The 21,343-nt window shown below is 41.5% G+C and overlaps 2 protein-coding genes across 2 annotated transcripts; both read right to left on the reverse strand.

The window, feature by feature from the left end:
- Positions 1-9,627: 9,627 nt before the first annotated feature.
- On the reverse strand, positions 9,628-12,195 carry LOC129761370 (uncharacterized). The gene has a single exon (XM_055759092.1). It carries the CDS (start codon positions 12,193-12,195, stop codon positions 9,628-9,630), a length of 2,568 nt encoding a protein of 855 aa, XP_055615067.1.
- Positions 12,196-14,085: 1,890 nt separating this feature from the next.
- Positions 14,086-16,831, reverse strand: LOC129761371 (ribosome-binding protein 1-like). The gene is made up of 2 exons (XM_055759093.1): positions 16,626-16,831; positions 14,086-16,567 (listed from the first exon to the last, which is right to left on the reverse strand). The coding sequence occupies exon 2, from the start codon at positions 16,465-16,467 to the stop codon at positions 14,086-14,088; it is 2,382 nt and encodes a 793-aa protein (XP_055615068.1). The 5' UTR covers positions 16,468-16,567; positions 16,626-16,831.
- Between the last annotated feature and the right edge of the window lie 4,512 nt (positions 16,832-21,343).

Below are 21,343 nucleotides of genomic sequence, written 5' to 3' on the forward strand. Positions count from 1 at the left end.
ATTCTCATTATTATTTAGCATTCGCCAGCAAGGTGTACGCGTGTTCTTTTATACCTTTTTTGATTCGAATTGCTTCCGCATCCATCGTATTCTTCTGATTTGGCCCCCAGCGACTTTTTTCTGTTCGCAGACCTGAAGAGAACGCTCGCTGGCAAGAAATTTAAATGTCACCCTTCTAAACCCGAGTCGACCGCGAGTAATCGGTTTCCTACATTATTAACATTAGAATTAAGGAAAAATGTATATATACTAGTAACAATACAGTAAGGAGTTCGGCTCCTTTAAACTTATGTAACTGAGCCTGTAAAAATAAACGATTTAAATAAAAAAAAAGAAATTAAAGACCGATGGTGAAGTGATTACCGGAACTGAGGCCTATTTTGAGGAAAAACCGGAATTTTTATTTGACTATAAAAATGGTATAGCAAAGTTGCAACATCACTATAATCGCTGTATCGCCCTTGAAGGCAATTATGTTGAATAATAAAATAAAATTTTGCAAAAAAAAAAATTGTTTTACTGTGTTACCTTATAAACTTTATAAATAAAGCCGAACTATTATTTGGTGGGACAATTATGCTTAGATTATCATCATGGTACAACTGAGCTTGATGTTGCTTTTTTTTAAAGCTGGGAACAATTTTTTTTGTGTTTTTCCGGAAGAGTAGGCATATAAACATCGTTTTATGAAGAAAAACGAAAATTGGCAAAAAGTGACATGGGACAACTATGCGTAGAACGGCAGTACAGGTGTGCTAGATTTTTTGTATCGTACACGAAATTTACTCACACAGATAAAGTAGCGTGCAGAATCACGGCATTTTGTTCATAAAATCTAACAAATTCATAAATTTTGCTGATTGAAACCCGTTTTCCGGTAATTTTTTCGCACAGAATTGAATTCGAGGAAAAAAATAGCTATAAAGTTATAACTTTTACCATGTTTTAATTCAGAAAGTGCGTGAATTTTGCGCATCAAAAATGTAGAACAATTAGATGCTCCTCCTGGAAATTGATCAAAATAAAGTTACATGAACTGTTCAAGTTCATCAATCGCTGCTGATGATGCATGTCGCTAAGTGTCAAAAAGAGAGTATGCTGGAACACTAAGGGAAGTGCACGAATATGATCGGAAGCTCAATGAAGCTCAAGCCCAATGGGTCCTCATGGTAACGTTCAGGTTATTTATTCATTTCGTTAAGATTTGTCTGTGTTGTTCTTCACAAAGTATTAATACTTTTGTGTTTTTCCAGGTCTAGATACCTCGGGGCCTTTTTGGAGAGCGGAAGCAATGTGTGATGCATCCATCAAAGCTTCAATGTCGGAGCTATTGTTTATGGACGCTGTCAACAAGGCATACGATGCTGGGTTTTAAGTCCGCCGTATCAGACTGCAGTAGAAAAACGTTGATAAATCACATTTTCCCGTTGTGAATATATAGAAAAAATATATGAAATTGTTTAATACGCATATTTCTACATCAAATACATCAAAAACCTCATTTTTTAGGAAGAAGTATACATCCATTTTTTAGTGCTCCCTTGGCCGAGTGGTTAGCGTCATAACTAACATGCCGGGTGTTCGGGTTCGATTCCCGTTCTGGTCGGGGGAATTTTTCGTCAAAGAAATTTCCTCCGACTTGCACTGTGATCACGCGTATTCTAGAGCTTGCCACTCAGAATGCATTCAAGGCGTGTTATTTGGCATAGCAATCTCAACTAAGTACTAATAAAAATTACGCAAGTAATACTACGTTGAGACGGCGAAGTTCCTCTAGGAACGTTAGTGCCATTGAAGAAGAAGAAGTATACATCCATTTCTCATTATTTCACAATTTGTTTTCAAAAAATCCATACAAATTCAACCAATTTGGCACGCTATTTACTAACACTAACGCGAGGACCCTTATAGCATACCTGGTCACTGTCTAAGTAGGTTGGTTAGGGATCACCCCTCTATTGTCATGTCTCAATCAAAATCTGCCAGTACACCGCAAGTCCCAAAACCAAGAGCAGCTTTGACATTCCTCATTCGCTGATGGTTAACCACAGAAGTATCTTCTTTGGGAAGTTTGTGTATATTGCCTTTGTCTTCTTTGGCATTTTTTCAAGTGTAGTGCTGTATAACCGGAACAGACTGAAAAGAAAGTTAATGATGTGGTGATGAAGAATGAAACATGAAGACAATGAGAATGTGGTAGCTTCAGATGATGTTTTTTTGGTTATGTTTATGACACGGTCCTAGGTAAAGAAAAAATGTTTTACAGCTCGGGACGAGCACGAATGAAATGATTCTTAGCTCGGGACGAGCACAGAGAGAAATTCTTAGTGGCTTGAGGTGAGCACCTCTAATACATATATTTTTTGACAGGATTATGTAAAATGCATATATAAAATGGTTGCTAGCTCGAGAGGAGCACCGAGAGAAGTTTTTTGGTAGCTCGGGATGAGCACCCATTGTTTTGGTAGCTTGGGACGAGCACTGATAATTCTGAGGAAAATGTTTGGAAAATGGAAGGTATCTCCGTCTTAACCAACCTGAAGAAGACATCGATGGCTTAAATGATGATCGAGAATATTATCCCTACGCCCATTATCACACAATAGTTACTCCGAATCAGGAATCCCAGGTGCTTCCACGAAGAGTGCTAGAATTGGAGAGGACTAGTCCAACACTCGAAATTATGAACGCGATCGTAATCCAACAGTGTTACCGGATCAGGATATCAGCTACGTAGCATCTGTATCGGTATCAACGATGACAAGAACCGTGGTGCCTTTCGATAGCAGTGTAAATCCGTTTTTTGTTAATACCTTATTCAAGAAAATAGCACTGTTTTTTTTTCATTTTTCCTGGGAGAAGAGGGAAGATGTGTGAGTCCAGTCTCTTGAATGATCGTGTAACACGCACCAATATAATGTCCCCAGACCCTCGGCCGATCGATTGATGCTTGCACTGGTGCGAGTGCTCGCCTCTCGTCTTTCGGCCATTGCATAGTAATCGTCGCTAAAGGCAAGTCGCGTATAGCCACGAATGTAAGTCACATAGTTTCTGGTTTTTGATCCGACACGGCCGGTCTTGATTTACGTTTCCGCATGACGATGTCCTGCTCCGCTAGATATTTTTTGACTCTCTGGCTCGTTGCTTCGGCCTCCCGGCCCAAAGCCCGGAACGATGTAGCCACCTTTCCCTCTGTTTTCTGCTTTAGCTTCAGCTGCAGTTTACGATCGCGTAGCACCGGAACGAGACTTCCGCTCAATGCAATGCTCGCAGAACTTGTTACCGACCAATGGCGCAACAAAAAGGGTAGCTCAATTTTCGAACAAAAAAAAAGTCAAATATTTGTTTTGGTTATTGTTGGCTGGTTCAACATTGTTTATTGTTGTTAAAGTTAGTTTTTTTCCATAAATTGTTAATTGTATTTATTAACTATAATTATAAGTGTTTTTACTATCCCTGCATTGTAACCTGCGACGATTGTCAGTCCCCTTGAGTTTATCGGCGTGCAATACGATAATGAGTGGATGATGTTCCGGAAGTGGGAGAGAGAGAGGAAGGATTGAGAGGGGAGAGTAGCCGGGAAAAGGAAGAAGGGTCAAGGTTTCGTGGAAGGAAATGTAACAGACCTCGTGTACTTTAGCTGGAGTTTGGAAGCGACCAACACCTATCCATTAAAACCGTTAAAACTTTTCATTCATAGTGAGTTGAACACTATCGGGCGAGTGATAAAGAAAACAGGGACGTTTCGGTTCACGCCACGCTGTTTCCAAGCGTGCCCCGGGATTACGAACCTTCAGCCGCCCGTGTACAAAATAAGTGCTGCAGTGATACCGAATTCTGCCACGGATCCAAAAATTGGCAAGCGAGCCAACCAGTGGAAACGCATTTTAATCCATGAAGAAGGTACGTGCTTCAGTCCCTTCTCTCTCTCCGTTACAGCAACCACGTGTCATCGAAGGGCCCCAACGGTCGACGAACGGCGCCACAACGAATAAATTGTTCAAATAAAAATTGTAAATTGTAAATTATTTAGTAGTTTTTACACATCTTCCATTTCGAACCAGCCCTATTGAATTTCTCTTTCGGTTATGGTAGTCTCGTCCGCGGTACAGGGAGTCCCCCGTAGTTCGGAAGCCGACCCTGAGAAAAATTACAGAGGTGAGTTAAGCTGGGCGGTTATGGAGTAATCCATAACTATCAAACTTTTCTAGAAGTTCTATGCGGCGGTCTCAAAGTACTTGCTGATGGAGTTTCCAGTTGCGTTTGTTTGTACATCTTTGGAAGCAAATCATTCATCAAGCCATTTTCCACATTTTCGTAAGAATTGAAACGCTGTTCAGCAAGTGTGTGTCCAACCGATGCAAATAAGTAAATAATTAGTCGGAAGGAGCCAAGTTTGATGAGTAAGCCGAATGTGAGAGAATTCCCCAACAAAATGACTCAATCGGTTTGCCGGCTTTGCACTGTGTGTTGGAGCGTTATTATACAACAAAATAATTTTATGTCGCCTTTTCTGGTACTCTGGTTAGTTTTTACCCAAATCAGTATTCTTATTGATCATTTTTTGTCGGTAGCGTTCAGTATAGACGGCTTCGTCAGGTTTGTGCTCATAGTACAGTAATCGTTCGCTAACTGGTCCTGGTTTAACTGGTCTGCTGTTTAACTGGGCGAACGCTAACTGGTCCTTGGACCAGTTAAAAAGCACAATTTCGTAACAATCGACGCCATATTCAAATGGAAGATTTGCTGTGAGGGGCATTCGAATGTAATTTTAAATGTTATGAAAGTTGACATTATTTTCGCACGACAAAAACATTGATTAAACTACAGAAAAATAATTTTCTCAAATCATATGTCATACCTGTTGTCGCACTCAATGCGAAACTTCCATTGGAATCCTTTTGTTTATCCAATTACAGGAACAATGCGAATCAAACAATTCATTGAAGTTTCCCTCGATTTTATTTGACGTTTAACATGCCGGACCAGTTAAAACGCGAATGATGATAAGTGGTCTTCCCTTTTCGCCCAGTTAGTGAATGTTTACTGTAGATCAAACCCTTTCGAATTCCACCAAACAAAGAGCATTTTCTTCCGCCCATAGCGATTTGGTCGTGCATCCGATGTTGATGGTTACCCTGGACTTACCATCATATTCAGACCAACCGTAGCATCCACTAGCCACTTGCACTGAAGAGTTGACTGAGTAATAGTTGATGAATTTACTCGTCAATGATAACCTGTAGCATATAAAAAGCATATTTTTCAAAGAGTTGTTTCGAAGTGATTGAGATTTTTTATGATAGCCAAATTTCGGATCATGAAACAATTGGTATGGACTACTATTTTTCTGATGTTGAGTTTTCCGAAATACAAAAAAATTATAGGAGGTTGTGTCCAAGATACGACCGCATTGTTGACGTAGAACTACACTGTTATTTTATATAAGTCGCCATACATTGATGGCTTGAAACTACTAGGAATATAAACACTTCTCATGATTTTGCGCTATTCTCAAAAGAAACGCTTATGTTAATATTACTGGCCTCGAAAAAAGTTGCATTACTTTCTCATGCTCGAGGGAAGCGCAGCTGTCACCCTTAGCGGAGGAGGTTTTGCTACTGGCAAGCGAAACCTAATCACATACAAAATTCCAGAACGACATTTATGTTCTTCGTGACTAAACAAGCAAAATAAACTCTTTTTGTTAATAACAACCTCAAAAACAGTAGCAATGCTTCATTATGATCAATATTAGCGCAAATGCAATCCTAGTTGAAGGCAGTTTTGCGATTGGCACGCGAACCCAAATAACTTATAACATTCCAGTAAGACATTCAAGATGCTTGGTATTCCCCAAATATTTTTTTGGCGCTCAACCTTACCGCTTGCTTCGCCATAACGTCAGTTTAATGCATTGATGTATTCTCAAAGGCACCAACGAAGCCCTTATGATGACGGAAAACAAACAATGTCAACTGCTTGGAAAAAGACTGAATTATGCCACACAGCTAGTTCTCTGCTGTAACACCCATCGATGCGAATCCGCTGATGAGTTTGTCAAGAGCGACCGCCTTCACCACCAGCGGGGGGAGCATGATTTTGTTTGCTGCCTGGGTAACGGCGTTTACATTTTCGACCGACGCGCCGAAATCGCCTACTTCGCTATTGTTCGTTACGGTGTCACACTCGCGAAGGCTCGGTTCAGTGCGAGCGCTTTTCATTGCACCAACATCGCGTGCAGCATTGGATGACGCTTGCCTCGAAATTTTATTGCCCCTGGCAATGCGTTCGTTTTCTAACCTTCTTGGGTCTGGATGATAAAGAGCTGTGATATTCAATGAATTCAACTCCGGTTCGTGTCGTGGTTGTTAAAGAACTCCTGTTTATTATATTTCTTATTGATAAGGAAACCTCCTAATTCTAGTACTACATTATACATTACACTTTCTATATCTATGGTGGGAGAAGCTTGAGACAACCTTTTTCCAATTCACCAATCAGAAAAGTATAGCTCGTATAGACAATTACCAATTCGTACACACAGTCACACCGAAGGCGTGTTCATATTGCTTACTTTAGAATGGATCGACCGTATGTAAGAAAGAATATAAATGCTCAGCGTGCTGCTCAAATTACAAGCACTTGTGTGGCATGGGAATCGCTGGGTTCAAAGTACTTGTGTGGCCTGGGAACCGATGGGTGTAAAATGACGTGACCCAGATTGGTTCTAAGAAATGCTGTATGTCAGCTAAAGGAATTTATTAGCTATGGAACGCTATGTTCCACATGAGTTCATGGAGTTGTTATTTGACACTTGAACGAATGTGATGCAAGCGTATCTAACATGCGCGTAAGAACATTTCGAAATTGAGCTGCATGTTTGTTCTTTTGGAAAACGTCAAGATTCTCTAATTTATGATCTTTGCAAATGATATAGAAATCTAGTATGCTACACAGGGCTCGAGCCTGCCTTCCTCTTCTTCTTGCTCATCACACACTACGCGAAGCGTCCAATTTATGACGCGGAAAGAAAAGAACACAATACGAAAAACGAACAGAAAAACCAAACGACGATATCCAAGTTGGATTACCACTCGGTGGGGTCCAATCTTAGATCGAAGCGTAGCGAAAGCAAAGTGAACTGGATTGTTCAGCAGTCCGATGCCGAATGAAAGTTTGCCTTCTTTCTTTCTTTTTTTGTTTTTAAGAGGCTTTAAACTTTGCAGTTCCTTCGCCTCTAATAGTTTGCCTCAACGAGATCCACTGTTTATACTCTAGGCAAGTATTCCCCTTCATTCTTCTACCTTTTTCTTTGTTCACGGAGACTTTAAATCCTACGATTTCCCCTTCGTTGCTCGTTATTGACACCTCTGTTCGGGAAAGCACACAAATGGACAGAACAAATGTATGAGAAAATGGAAACGCTTAAAGTTTTCATGAATTTTAACCATCTACAAACCAGGGGGATCTAATGTATAGCATATTAAACAAATCTTACGGAATTTCCGATTCGTTTAGTATGTAAATCGTTAAAATCCGTTCGCGACAAAAATAGTTATTAACGTTAACTTTATTTCACAAAAACGTGACCTGTTTTCTGATTTGTCACCCTTAATGAAAGACGTAGTTCTACGTCAAAAAAAACATTCCAATGGGCTTAATGTGGAAACTAGAATGAAGCTAGGAATAGCTCAACCAGAATGCTCGTAAATTCATTTTCTCAACTGATAATTATAACGAGATTTTTCTGTGTTGTGGCGGATCTCATTGCAGAGTAAGGTTGATACGTTTGTATTCCAGGTTGAATGTAGGGCCTGAAGTATCGGCTGGAATAAGGTTTAGGTTTGCTCAGCTGCTGGTCTCCTAAATGACTGCATTAGCAGGTCGTTGTCGGGTATCTAGTAAAGCGGGAATTCCTTTGTAAATTCAAGGCTAATGCTGACATAGGTATTGGGTTCAATTCCCGATCGGTCTAGGGTCTTCCCGGGTTGGAAATTCTCTCGACATGCCATGGAATAAATAGGTCCAGATGATGATTTAAGTTGTCCTTTGAATGGGAATCTATGCCTGTGACATAAACAGTCTGTTTTATATAAATTTCTTCATAATAATTATCAACAAGAGAACTCGTTCAGCTCAAGCTTTTGTAAGGGTACCATCATCATGATTTCATATTGTAAATTATTGTCTTCTGTGTTTGTGCATTCTTTTTGTTAAATTTTATTTTGTTTTATTTCAAGACTCTGATGATGATGGTATTGTTTGATTTTGTTTTCATTTCATTTTAGTTTTTCAATTAATTAAAAAAATAAAATAATTATGAAGTCTGCATTAGTTTGAGCCCGCGCGCGTTTTTTTTTATTAAATCGTTTATTTTTACAGAGCCCGCGCGCGTTGGCAGACATAAAAATACTTTAGATTGAACATAAGCAAAAGCAGTTTTTCGCGAAAAAAATAAAGCACTCCAAGGGGTATAATGTGGAAATCAGAGGGAAGCTAGGGATAGCTCAACCGGAATACTAGTAAATTCATCTTCTTAACAGATAGTTATATGGAGATTTTTCTGTGTTGCGGCAGATCTCATTGCAGATTCTGGTTGATACGTTTATACTCCAGGTTGAATGTAGGGCCTGAAGTATTGGTTGGAATTAGGCTTAGGTTTGCTCGGCTGTCTGGTCTCGATCGCATTTGCAGAATTGCGGGAATTACCTTGTAAATTCTTGGCCAATACGGACATAGGTATTGGGTTCAATTCCCGATCGGTCTAGGGTCTTCCCGGGTTGGAAATTCCCTCGACATGCCATGGAATAAATACGTTCATATAATGGATTAAATTGTTCTTTCGATTAGTAATCTATGCCTGTGAAACAACCAGTCCGTTTTCTTTTCAATTTAGTTTGGCTACTGGTTAGTTGATGAAAAAAATATAAATACCGTAATATAATTATTATCAATAAGATAATTCGTTCCGCTCAAACCATTGCAGGGGAAAGAGGTGGGACCATCATCATTTTTATAAGTCTGCAGCACACTCTCAGTGACATATAATTTGCAAAAGAAGGCACCTGGAATTTCAACCCGCAACCACAGTAAATCTTCACCGACGGCATTTTGACTTCATCACAATATGGATGATCCATGGTTGACTGAAATAAATAAAAATTTTACACCACAAATTAGAGCAATAAACCGTACTTGAAACAAAATCAACAGACAAAAATGATCACCAAAAAGCCGGAAACTTGAATGGCTCTGACGTTCCCAGTGGAACATTTGCAGCCTCGAAGTAGGTGTTGTGATAGATTTGATGGAGTTCTTCCAGCGAAAATCAACCAATCGTATTTTTGGTGTGATCAGCTTAAAGCTGTAAATTATATTTATTGTGACATAAAAATTCAGTATAAATTCATTTTAGAACTCACATTTCAGTCTCCTTTCAGTTCTCTTATCACAAACAGAATTTTAATTTAATTTTAATAAATTCGCTTATTTATCTCGCACTTCAATCCAATAGTTTTCTTTTGTTATATTTGTTTACGATTTTTCCCTATTCATTTGTTTACCTATTTAGTTCTTGGATCACCCGTCACAGGTAGCAGATCACGTTAGCTACCGTTACTGATTCTAAACGAGGGGCTTTTGCGGCGAACAGTCTCCCCCCCGTGTCGCCTTAACTTCCGGTTCAGCGTCACCCAATTTTTCCACGTCCAGCAGAGCCAGTCTCGTTACCGGCCTTTTCAAAATCCCAAAGGATGTCTTCACCTCTGCACTACGTGCTACTCCGTCTCTTCCTGGAACTGTGTGGATCACTCGTCCACGTAACCACCGGTTCCGGATATTCTCGTCCACCACAAGCACCAGGTCTCCCACTTCGATCTGTCTTACGTCCTGAAACCACTTCGTCCGTCTAATAATAGTCGGGAGGTATTCCACCAACCAACGGCGCCAAAAGTTGTCCATCGTGTGCTTAACCATGTTCCAACTATTTTTCAATGCCATTTTTTCATCTGTTGGTAGCTTCTCCGGTTCTCGTACACCATTGGAATTGAGAAGCAAAAAATGGTTGGGCGTCAACGATTCATGGTCAGCCGTTTCCAGCGGGATGAACGTCAATGGTCGAGAATTGACCATGCTTTCAGCTTCTGCCATCACTGTAGCAAGCGACTCCTCGTCTAGCTTCCGCACAATCGGAACGCATCCAAGTGCTGATTTTACGGCCCGTACCATCCTCTCCCAGCAGCCTCCCATATGAGGAGCAGCAGGAGGGTTGAAACGCCACTGAGTTTGAGCATTTGTGAATGTACTACCCAATTCAGAATGAATCCTGCTGATTTCGTTCCGTAGCTCCCGGCTCGCTCCTACAAAATTAGTGCCATTGTCGGAGAATATTTCCTGAGGGGAACCCCGTCGTGCAATGAATCTCCTAATTGCCTTCTTACACGAATCCGTGGTTAAACTGGCTACTACCTCTAGGTGGATTGCTCTGATAGTGAGGCACGTGAAAAGACACACCCATCGTTTAACTACGCTTCGTCCAACCTTCACCAAATACGGACCAAAAATGTCTACACCCACGTAAGTGAACGCCCGCACATACGGTTGTAATCGTACCGCAGGTAGCGGTCCCATTTTAGGGGCGATCGGCGTTGTCTTGTACACCCGGCACCACATACATCGCTTTCTAATAAGGCGTACTTCAACTCGCAGCCGTGAGACATGAAATTTCTGACGCACCTCATTCACTATGGTCTCATCGTTTGCATGTCCGTACTTCCTGTGGTAAAAATCCAGCAGCAGCTCCGTAATTTTGTGGTTTCTAGGCAGAATAATAGGAAACTTCGAGTCGTAAGCCATAACTTGCGCGTCCGCAGCTCTACTGCCTACTCTCAACACCCCGTATTCGTCCGCGAATGGAGATTGCTTCAGTAAACTGCTAGATGCTCCAATTTTTTTCTGGCCTCCACCACTCCGTTCTAAATTCGCCTTTAAGATCGCTGCTTCATCCGGAAACGCTTCAGATTGCGCGATCAACCACAAAGTTCTCTCAGCTTTGCGAATTTCCGCGCTAGTTACCCCAACAGTACCCGTTGATTCATTATTCTTTGAAGTTCGCAGGTTATCCACAAAGTGATGAACATATGCCACCGAGCGCAACATTTTTTCAAACCGCGAAAATCTTTCAGGATCTATTAGCGGTTCCCTGACCAGATGACTGCATACATACGCCTCCCGTAACTCCTTGTCACTTTCATCCGTATTATCATTCGGAACCATCATCATATCGGTATCGTTGTTATAAAGAAACTCGGGTCCCTGGAACCAACGGCTTTCAATGTTACACGAAGGACCCTTTCCCCATTTGGTGGCTTCATCTGCCACGTTGATCTTCGTTGAAATCCACTGCCATTCGTCGATGCTCGAAAGACTCAATATTTCATCGATTCTGAATGTGACAAACTGGCGATATCGACGTGTATCCGATTTAATCCAGGAACAAACCGTCGATGAGTCGCTCCAAAAACAGGTTTTCTTCACCTTTATCGAGTGATTCTCCTCGATCGTTTTCCGCAAGCGAGCTCCAAGTAACGCTGCCATCAACTCTAAACGAGGAATCGAAACTCCTCTAAGTGGTGCGACCTTCGTTTTGGACGCAACAAGAGCCACCCTGATCTGACCCCGATCTGAAATGCGAAAGTACGCTACTGCTGCATAAGCCTGGGCGCTGGCTTCCACGAACACGTGCAACTCAAGACTATCGAAGCTTTCTGGATCATATCCAGGAAAATAGCACCGGGGAATACGCAATCCGGTCATGTTCCTCAGTGTTGCCAACCATTCCATCCAACGAGTTGCAATCTCCATTGGAATGTTGGAGTCCCAATCCGTGTCAGTTCGCCAAACTTCTTGGATAAGGATTTTCCCATGGATGACAAACGATGCCACCAATCCAAGGTGATCGTAGATGCTCATGACTAGCCGAAGCATTTCCCTTTTTGTTAGGATCACGGTACCTTCCAGTAGGGTTCTCATTTTTTCGCAAAACTGCAACGAAAACACGAAGACATCTTCTTCTTGTATCCACGCCATCCCCAACACTCGTTCAAACCCAATGTCCTTCTCCGGTAGCATGGGCTTTGATGATTTTAGGTTCTCTTCCCCTAGCTTCTCTAGTACGCTCCGGTCATTCGACATCCAATTGCGGATATGGAATCCCGCTCGTTTGTGGACCTCGATTACCTCTTGCGTCACTTAAAAGGCTTCCTCAGCTGTGTCAAAGCTATCTACGTAATCGTCCACGTAATGCCGCTTTTTCACTGCTGCCGCTCCTCGTGGAAGTTCTGCTTCTTGTTCGGTCGCGTTCAAATTTTTCACGTACTGCGAATGTGATGGGGAACAGGCTGCTCCGAATATCGCAACATTGGACACCATGGTCTTCAGTGGCAGCTCTGGAGAATCTCTATACGGGAACAACAATGCACTGCGATCTTGTGCCCGAACCAACATCTGTAGAAACATTTCTCTAACATCAGCTGACACTGCCACTTCACGCTCCCGATATGGAAACAACACGGACAATAACGGAGTCAGAAGATCCGGACCCTTAAGCAACATAGAGTTCAGCGATACTCCGTCAACTTTTGCTGCAGCGTCCCAGATAACCTTTCCTGGCTTCTTTTCACTGACAACTACTCCGATCGGCAAGTACCATGTACATCTCAGGTCGAATTCGGCAATTTCTTCTGCCGTCGCTTCATGCATATAGCCTTTAGCTTTAAACTCCGCTATTTGTTGTCGTACGCTGTCGTAAAGCTCTGGATTCCTAGCCAAACGTTTTTCGAGGCACCTGAAGCGTCGTTCTGCCATCGGCCGGCTATCAGGAAACTCTATGTAATCGTACCTCCAAATTAGACCAATCTCGAATTTCCCACTGCTGGTACGTCGCGTAGTTTCTTTTAGTATTTTATATGCTCGTTCTTCTTCAGCCCCCTTTACGGCTGGTACAACAGCTACGCCCAAACTCTCGATGTCGAAGAAGCGCTGAACGTACTCGTGGAGATCAACAGTCGTTGGCACCGCATACATGTGAAGTTGTTTGTGCACATCACTTGTCTGTGAACTCCGTAAACTACCACAAACTGCCCATCCGATTCTGGTCTTTGTTGCAACCGGCTCGTTCAATTTGCCTTCCCGCAATTTCAATGTAGCAAGTAGATGACAGTTGCTCTGTCCGATGAGGATACCTGGTATGGCTGACTTAAAGCTCTTCACTGGAAGTTTCTCGAGATGCGTATATCGTGCAGCGAGCTCAGCGTAGTCCGTTGTCTGTTGCGGTAAGCCGAGATTGTCGACTGTGTACACTTCTGATAGTTTGTACCGTTTGCTTCCACCAGCCTCGGATATCTCCATCGTTACAACTTCTGCTCCAGCAATGGTCTTATTAATGCCTCCAGTCCATTCGATGTGTAATATTTCCATTTCCCCTCTGACCCCTAGGGCGTTTGCGATCGACCGCTCTACGAGAGTTACCGACGACCCATCGTCGAGGAATGCGTAGGTGTTAAATTGCCCATTTTTACCGAATAATGTAACCGGTAGGATGCGGAAGAGTGTTGATGACGACAACTGACGATGAACTGCTACTACCGCATCAGTGTTCTTAGACGCAGTAGGTGGATCAAAATGGAGCAAACGGTGGTGTCGCTTAGGGCAGTCGTTGATTCCACAGATTTCCCCTTTGCACGGCCACCGTGCATGTGATGTAAGGCAGCGAGCACAAAGTTTGTTCACCTTCACCGCTTTCCACCTACCATCCAAATTCAACCCTTTGAATGATGCGCAGCTTTCGACTTGGTGACTATCGACTTTGCAAACGAAACAAAATTTGCTACCAGCTGTACCTGTACCACTTTCTTTTTGCCTTCTACTACCGTTATCTGAGGTCACCTCTTCGTTTTTGCGATTTGGTTTCCATTGATCCATAGACACGTGTGTGTTGAGATACGATCTCTCTTTTTGTCGAATTCGTTCATCTTTATTAATTTTCGACGTAATAGTTGTATGCTGTGTTACGCCACTCGCCGCCTATGATATTTTCGCCATGTAAGCACTGAATACGTTCAAATCAACTACTGGAACTTGTTCCTGGTAAAGCGCCCAGCTAAATTTGACCGTTGCTGGCAGCTTATCCACAAGCTCTTGGAGTAGAATCGGATTAGCGAGATGATTTTGTAACCCAACTACTTTCAGGTGTCCGCACAGATTTTGAACTACCAATCCAAAGCTAACCAGTGTCTCTAACCGGTCTGGCTTCGGGGCAGGAGTTGCTCGAACCTTGGCAATCATGTTGTTCACGATTTGTTCCGGCCGTCCGTACAGTTGTTGTAGAGTGGATAAAATTTGCGGCACTGTCGATGGATGGAGGAGGAAGCTGCTGACTGAATCTTTCGCACTACCTCTCAGACTACGTTGCAGACGCAGGAGATTTTCGGCGTTAGAATACCCACAAGCTTCCGTAGAATTTTGATAGCTACTTATGAAAAATGGCCAATCGATCGGATCCCCAGAAAAAATCGGAAGCTCCTTAATGACAACCTGTCTAGCTGCTAACTGATGCATCGTTGGTCCAGAATGACCGCTTGTATAAGACGGAACTAAACCCTGAGAAAATTGTAGCGGATAGATAGGCGTAGGAGGAATTGGTGCGGGTGGCATGGAAGAGATTCCCTCACCAAACACTCCTGGTAAACCATCATCAGCCGAAATCAGAGGAGGAGAAAAAGGTGGATTCAATTCGTCATTATTTTCCTTTGTTGAATCAAACCACGAGGCCGGAGGTGGAGGTAGCGGAGCAGAAAAACTACAATCATCCGACCGACCTTCATATCGATTGATAATTTGTTGTACCTCCTCGAGCAAGTCCCCGTATTCTTTTTCTGCTTCACTTTGCCGACGAATGGCTTCTTGTTCACGCCGAAGAATTGCTTCTATCTGCAGTTGAAATTGCTGCTCCGTTACGCGCAAACCATTAATTTCTCTCTCCAGTTTTCCCACTTGAAGTTGAAGAGTTTCGCATTCCCGATTGCGTTTATCGAGCTGAGCACGCAAATCTGCTTCTGAATTGCGCATCCACTCGCTGCCCTCGACGAACTGCAGCTGCAGGTTCTTTATCTGCGTTTTCAGCTCTGCTTGCTCACGCTCACTGTCTTTGAGTCGACTTCGTAAACCTGTCTCCGATTCTCGTACTAGCTTCAGCTCCTCAGCATGCTGCGACTGCAGGTTTTTAATCTGGTCCATTAATTCGCTTTCTCGCTTTCGTCTCGTGTCGATGTCGAATCGGTGTCTCGCCAATAATGCTTCGACGTCTCGATGCTCCGTTTCTGTTTGCTGTTGCTGCAACAGGGCCTGCTTAGGCAGATCACTGGTTTGAACACTCCAACGCTTGTAACACTGCGGACCTAAACGATTCACTTTGGGATATGCACCGGTTGGGACTACTTCTTCCACCCTTAATAAATCGGCGTAGGGTTGTAGATCGACAATGGGCAAAACGGTTTGACTTACTTTATCCGCATTTACCTTGTCTGAGTTTTCCAGAGACTTCTCAGCATTTTCTGCAACTATCTCACTCTTCATGTTCCGTGGGATCGAATTCTCCTCTAATCCCGTACGGTCACCGCCTGCGGATGTATGTACCACGGGTGTATTAATCTTCAGTGGCGTTGAAGAAGGATGTAATCCCTGCGGATTTCCCAGACAAGTATCCTCCGGATGATTAGCACTCATAGAAGTTGATGTCGGAATGATGACCTCACTAGCAACTGTTTCGGTTTGTCTAACCCAATTTTCGGTGCGCATCGCATCCCTCTGGCTGCTCCGCACACTACGTACACTTCTTGCGTCTTCGTTGTCCTGACGGTTCAGTAACTCGTGTTTCCGAGCGATAAACTGCTTTTCGCGTTCCATTTTTTCTCGATGTTCTCGTTCGTTGAGGGCGCGTTCCTTTTCGATTCTCTCTCGACTAAGCTCTTCCAACAACTTCTTTTCTTCCTCGAGACGTTGTAGTTCGCGAGCCACTCTGGCTGCACGGGTACTAGACGTACTGGTAATACCACTTATCCGACTCGCCGCTGGTTCCAGTACACCGGAAATCTCACTCCGCATGCATGAAACGCAGACGAAACAGGATGAACGTACCGTGGTCGTGTTCACGTTCGCACAGGAAAAATGATACCAGCGAATACACTTCTGGCTCTGTACCATATAGCGTTCAGAGCTGTTCGGTCGATTACAACCGGCACAATCGTGCAGCTCTCCTCTGTCACTATCTACCATGGATGGTATGAATGAATCTTCCGACGATTGATTTGATATCTGATCGTCGTCGATACCCGTATTGGGGGCAGCATTCGCCTGCTGAGCCCTCGTCCGTGGACGGGTTTGCCTCACATTCGCCTGTGAACTCATCCTTTTTCGGTTGAAATCTTTAAGAACTGTTGTGATAGATTTGATGGAGTTCTTCCAGCGAAAATCAACCAATCGTATTTTTGGTGTGATCAGCTTAAAGCTGTAAATTATATTTATTGTGGCATAAAAATTCAGTATAAATTCATTTTAGAACTCACATTTCAGTCTCCTTTCAGTTCTCTTATCACAAACAGAATTTTAATTTAATTTTAATAAATTCGCTTATTTATCTCGCACTTCAATCCAATAGTTTTCTTTTGTTATATTTGTTTACGATTTTTCCCTATTCATTTGTTTACCTATTTAGTTCTTGGATCACCCGTCACAGGTAGCAGATCACGTTAGCTACCGTTACTGATTCTAAACGAGGGGCTTTTGCGGCGAACAGTAGGTATTGACGAATTTCATGCCAACTCGACAGGCCGTTGGCAGCACCATCTCAGATAGCAGTGAAACGTTGTGGGTGTAAAGACATGGGTAATTTAACCAACTTTGCATACTTGAAATATTCGTTAAATAATTAGACTACGTTTTGGAAAAAGCCAATTTTTTTTCTTCATTTTTTACAAAAATTCATAACTTAAAAGTTATAATACTTACAAAATTCATGTCAAAGGATGAAATGTAGAAAATTGTTTAAATTTTCACAAAAAATACCGAAAATTTTTTCGAAAAAAATTCGTTGACTAAAAAGTTATTTAAAAAATTAAAATTCATTTTTCTCAAAAACGTATTTCTTTAAAATTCCCAAAAATATATATATGAATAGCCCTTAAAATTTTCAACAAGTCGTCCATATATCGGAAGATAGGCACTATTACAGGGAAAATTTTTTTCTAACAACAATTTTTTTTATTTTCTAGTTTTTAGTACATTTTCTTTTTCATTAGAATATTTCTCTACAATAAAACCATTGTACTGTATTCTATCAGTCAAATAATTTTATTTGATACCGATATTGAGTAGATTGCAGAAAATACATAGGGTGTTCTTCAAGTCAAATTCGTTCGTTTGATACACAAATCTCAATCATCCTTTTTTTGAGATGATATGGAATCAGCTATTTTGTAGCGATGGTCAAATTGGATGTTTCAAGATAAGCATTTTTAAAATGACAGCAGACATAAAGGTGATTTATAAATTCGGTCCGTTCCTATTGGTCAAATTTCTATAAATTTGGGACATTTCATTTGATACCAATATTAATTTGGTTTTGAGAAAATATGTAGCCTGCCATTTGGTAGTGGCAGCCATATTGGATTTGCATTTCCATAAATAACTGTGTTCTATTATTCAAGCCCTTTCATTTGATATTTGATTTGGTTTTTCATAAATAACCGTATTCTGCTAGTCAAGCCCATTTGATACCCATATTAACGGGGTTTTGACATAATATGTAGTCCGCCATTTTTTCGTGGCAGCCATCTTGGATTTGCATTTTTTATAAATTACTGTGTTCTACTAGTCAAGCCCTCTCATTTGATACTCATAAAGAAATTTCTTTGACAAAAAATCCCCCGACCCGAACTTTGGAACTCTCAGGGAATAAATAGATGCATATTAGCTATGTTTTTGCAAAGTGGGGTATTCAACCTCCTCTTCTAGGCTAAATCCCCGCACCTTGGACTTAACGCTACACTTCAAATCCTGTGCAACTCTCCTTCTTACAAACCTTCATACACTCTTCCTTTAAATCCTGGTCGTTTTTGAAGATCTTCCGTGCCCCTCATAATCGCCCAGAATATTTTTTTAGGGCGAAGTTGATAAGATTTTACATCTCGTCGTTCATTACGATGCATTTCGGCTGCACCAACCACTCGCGGTCTAACTTCCTGGGGCAGAATTTGGCCACCGTATTCTGTTTATCGGTTCGATTAGGCGCTTTCCTTACTTTAAAGACATGAAGTTTGGCCCGCTTCATTGTCTGCTGGGCGAACCGGACGGAAGTACTGACCTTCTTGGCCACGTCCCGAATCGAAAGGATCGGATCGCGCTTGAAGTAATTCCTCACTTTCGTTGCCTTCACGGAGTCGGTCGTTTACGCTTTTCTTCCGCTACCACCGCCACTTGGTCGTATGGGTCTCTTTGAACGATTTTACCACACGGAACACGGTGCTGTTTTGCGATCCAACTGTGGGCCTTGTCTGGAATTTCCACGATAACTACTTGACAGATTGTGACGAAATTCATGCACACGTATACATTGCAATCTCAACTAGTTTTACCCAAAATTTCGTCAATTTTTACTCATGCAATAAAAAGTTAAACACAAAAGAAAGTATTGCAAGTTTTTCGAGTGTAATATTTATCTACTCACAGACGGTACGAGTTTTTCCAAAATCTAATATAAAAAACCCGCAGTCCATTGGAATGGGATTAATCAAAATCTTTACCATAAAAGCACTACTTAATAGAAGGAAAAAAAGTGTTCCGAAAACGCTAATGCAGTTATTCTCTGCAAACATGATGAATTTTGTCGAGCTTGAACTGCGTTGATGAAACTCCGACTCGCTAATGAGGTGAAAACTTTAATCAATTTGCGCTAGATTCAAATTGCGCCATTGATTTTAACGATATTTCTTCACGTCTCATTTTTCTTCGATGCTGGATCGCTCTGTGTGTATAGGAGAAGTGTGTAATACGCACCCTCTAAGCGAAAATGTATTTATCTTGACCGTGCTCTTTAAATTAAAGGTAACAACTACGTCAGTACGTAGATTAGTTAACCCTCAGTCATCTGTACATGTTCTGTATTTTAGATACTGAATAACAAAAGTGCTACGAACTTTATTTTGTAAGGGGCCCAAATTCTAAATTTCCAATAATACGGTGTTAAATGGCAGAAGTATAATATGCCCATATTGTTTCTCTCAGAGACTATAAAGCTCAGAGAAACAGCTTGTATGAATGAGAGATTCCATCAATCTATACTCTTCATGTTCTCCCAGTATTCGTGCATTAATTCTCCAGTCCGCGCTCTTGTTTTCCGTTTTGAAGACATTTAATTTTGTGAAAACATACTGAGGTCATTTCAAAGTATGTGAAAACAATTGTTTGTGTGATTTATCGAACATGATTTAGAAATATCGTGATGGTTTGCACATTTTTGTTCATTATGACATTTATTCGTCCATGCAGAGATATTTGAAAAAATCATCTGGAATCCCTCACATACAAGCTATTTCTCTTGTGAGAATGTTTACGGCCGAAAGCGAGCAAATTCCCCCGATCGAGGGTATGCCATACTGCCCGATGGTAAGCTGGTGCGGAAAATATCAAATTGAGAAAAAAAAAGAATCCTTTCTTACCATTTTCTTCATCTGAGATATTTACTGGGAACTCGACTCAATAAATATGACCCACAGTTATCGCCTTTGAATCGGTTTCAAGCAACAAAAACCTTATAGAAATGATGTAGAAAGTTACTTCGAAAATCGCTTCCAAAGAAAATTATTTTTCTTATTTTTTTAAAGCATGTTACAAATGTAAAACTTGCATGGTAGGATTCTATCATTGCACGATTGCCTATATCCATTGCATTTCTATTCTTGCTGGTTTACGAGAAAATCAGGTGGGTCAAATTGCCCGGCAGGCGCGTTTTAGACACATCTCCTCTAGCTGGAAACTTTTCTACATTCTCTCCTCTGCAAAGTCGAAGATTGATACGCAACGCCCTTTCCTATCCTACATAAGTGCTTGAGTGTTGGAATACGACTTTTGTTATGGGGGGTACGAGGCGCGCTCTTCATCCGGAAAAGCAGATTGACGTAGCGACTGAATTAATATCTGTTGTGTTGTGAAAATTCCTGCACACTGGAGTGGTGGTAATCTTGTCAGAGGCATTCCGCTCCAGTCCTCCCTTTTAAATTGCACTGGTATACTCACGCGCGAATACCATGCCAATATTGCTACTATAAACAAAGAACAAAAAATTCACGATGTGAAAAGAAAATGATCTCCTTTGGAGCGGTTCTTCCTATTTACATTGTTGTTGTTGTTGCTGGTGTTATTTCTGGTTCATACATTGAAGGGGGTGAAAATCTTCTTAAGTCGTAATACAATTGGGGATAACGGTCCCACTTCGCGTACGACTGTGGTGGGTGTAATGAATTCGAGTTTGAACGAAAAATGTCATTAGGTTCCAGAATTCAGGTTTTGTTACGTTAGGTAAATTGTGAATCTGCTTCAGTTAGATTCGAGTATGTTTGCAATATTTTTGTAGAAAAAGAACGTCTCTCGATTTGGAAGGAATCTAAGGCGTAAATTTGATTATGTAGGAAATATTGTATATTCGAAAAGTAATTCAAAATAGTTTGAAATGATTGCTTCAAATGGGCTGTTTTAATCATCGAAATCTGGACTATTTATATGGTTTGGATAACACTGTATTAATGATTCACTTTGTACTACACTGCTTTGCCCCCACATCAGATTTAAGGAAACGAAGCACGTTCGCAAACAGTTGATTGAGTTCACTTTCACGTATGGATAAGCTGTTACTTCACGATCAGCTTTCCGTTGATACCGGAGATAGCCTTGGTTTGCCAAAGCAGAAGCAGAAGCTAATCAGTTTGCTGAGACAGAAGGAGTCGTGGAAAAAAGAGTGCCGGTGGTATTGAAATTGAAAGCTCTGATTGAGGCGGAAGCATCAGTCATGATTTATTGGTGTAATGGCTCTTGCCCAGTTTCGCAAGCTTTTGTTAATTTATTATGAACGTGCCTGACCACCGAGGTTTGCCAGCACACAATCCCCCAAGCCCAACAATGTTTGTCTACAGACTGTGGAGCCGCTGAAGGGTGAAAAAGAGATGTGAAAATTATTGATTAAATATATCATATATTGGCTTCGGATGGTTTAGACCGCACCATAAACATG

Source organism: Toxorhynchites rutilus, chromosome 1 (genome assembly GCF_029784135.1).
Source record: "Toxorhynchites rutilus septentrionalis strain SRP chromosome 1, ASM2978413v1, whole genome shotgun sequence".
NCBI lineage: Eukaryota > Metazoa > Arthropoda > Insecta > Diptera > Culicidae > Toxorhynchites > Toxorhynchites rutilus.

Coding starts and splice junctions, on each gene's coding strand:
- LOC129761371 (XM_055759093.1), bottom strand. CDS start 16,467: ATGAGTTCACAGGCGAATGTGAGGCAAACCCGTCCACGGACGAGGGCT.
- LOC129761370 (XM_055759092.1), bottom strand. CDS start 12,195: ATGTCGAATGACCGGAGCGTACTAGAGAAGCTAGGGGAAGAGAACCTA.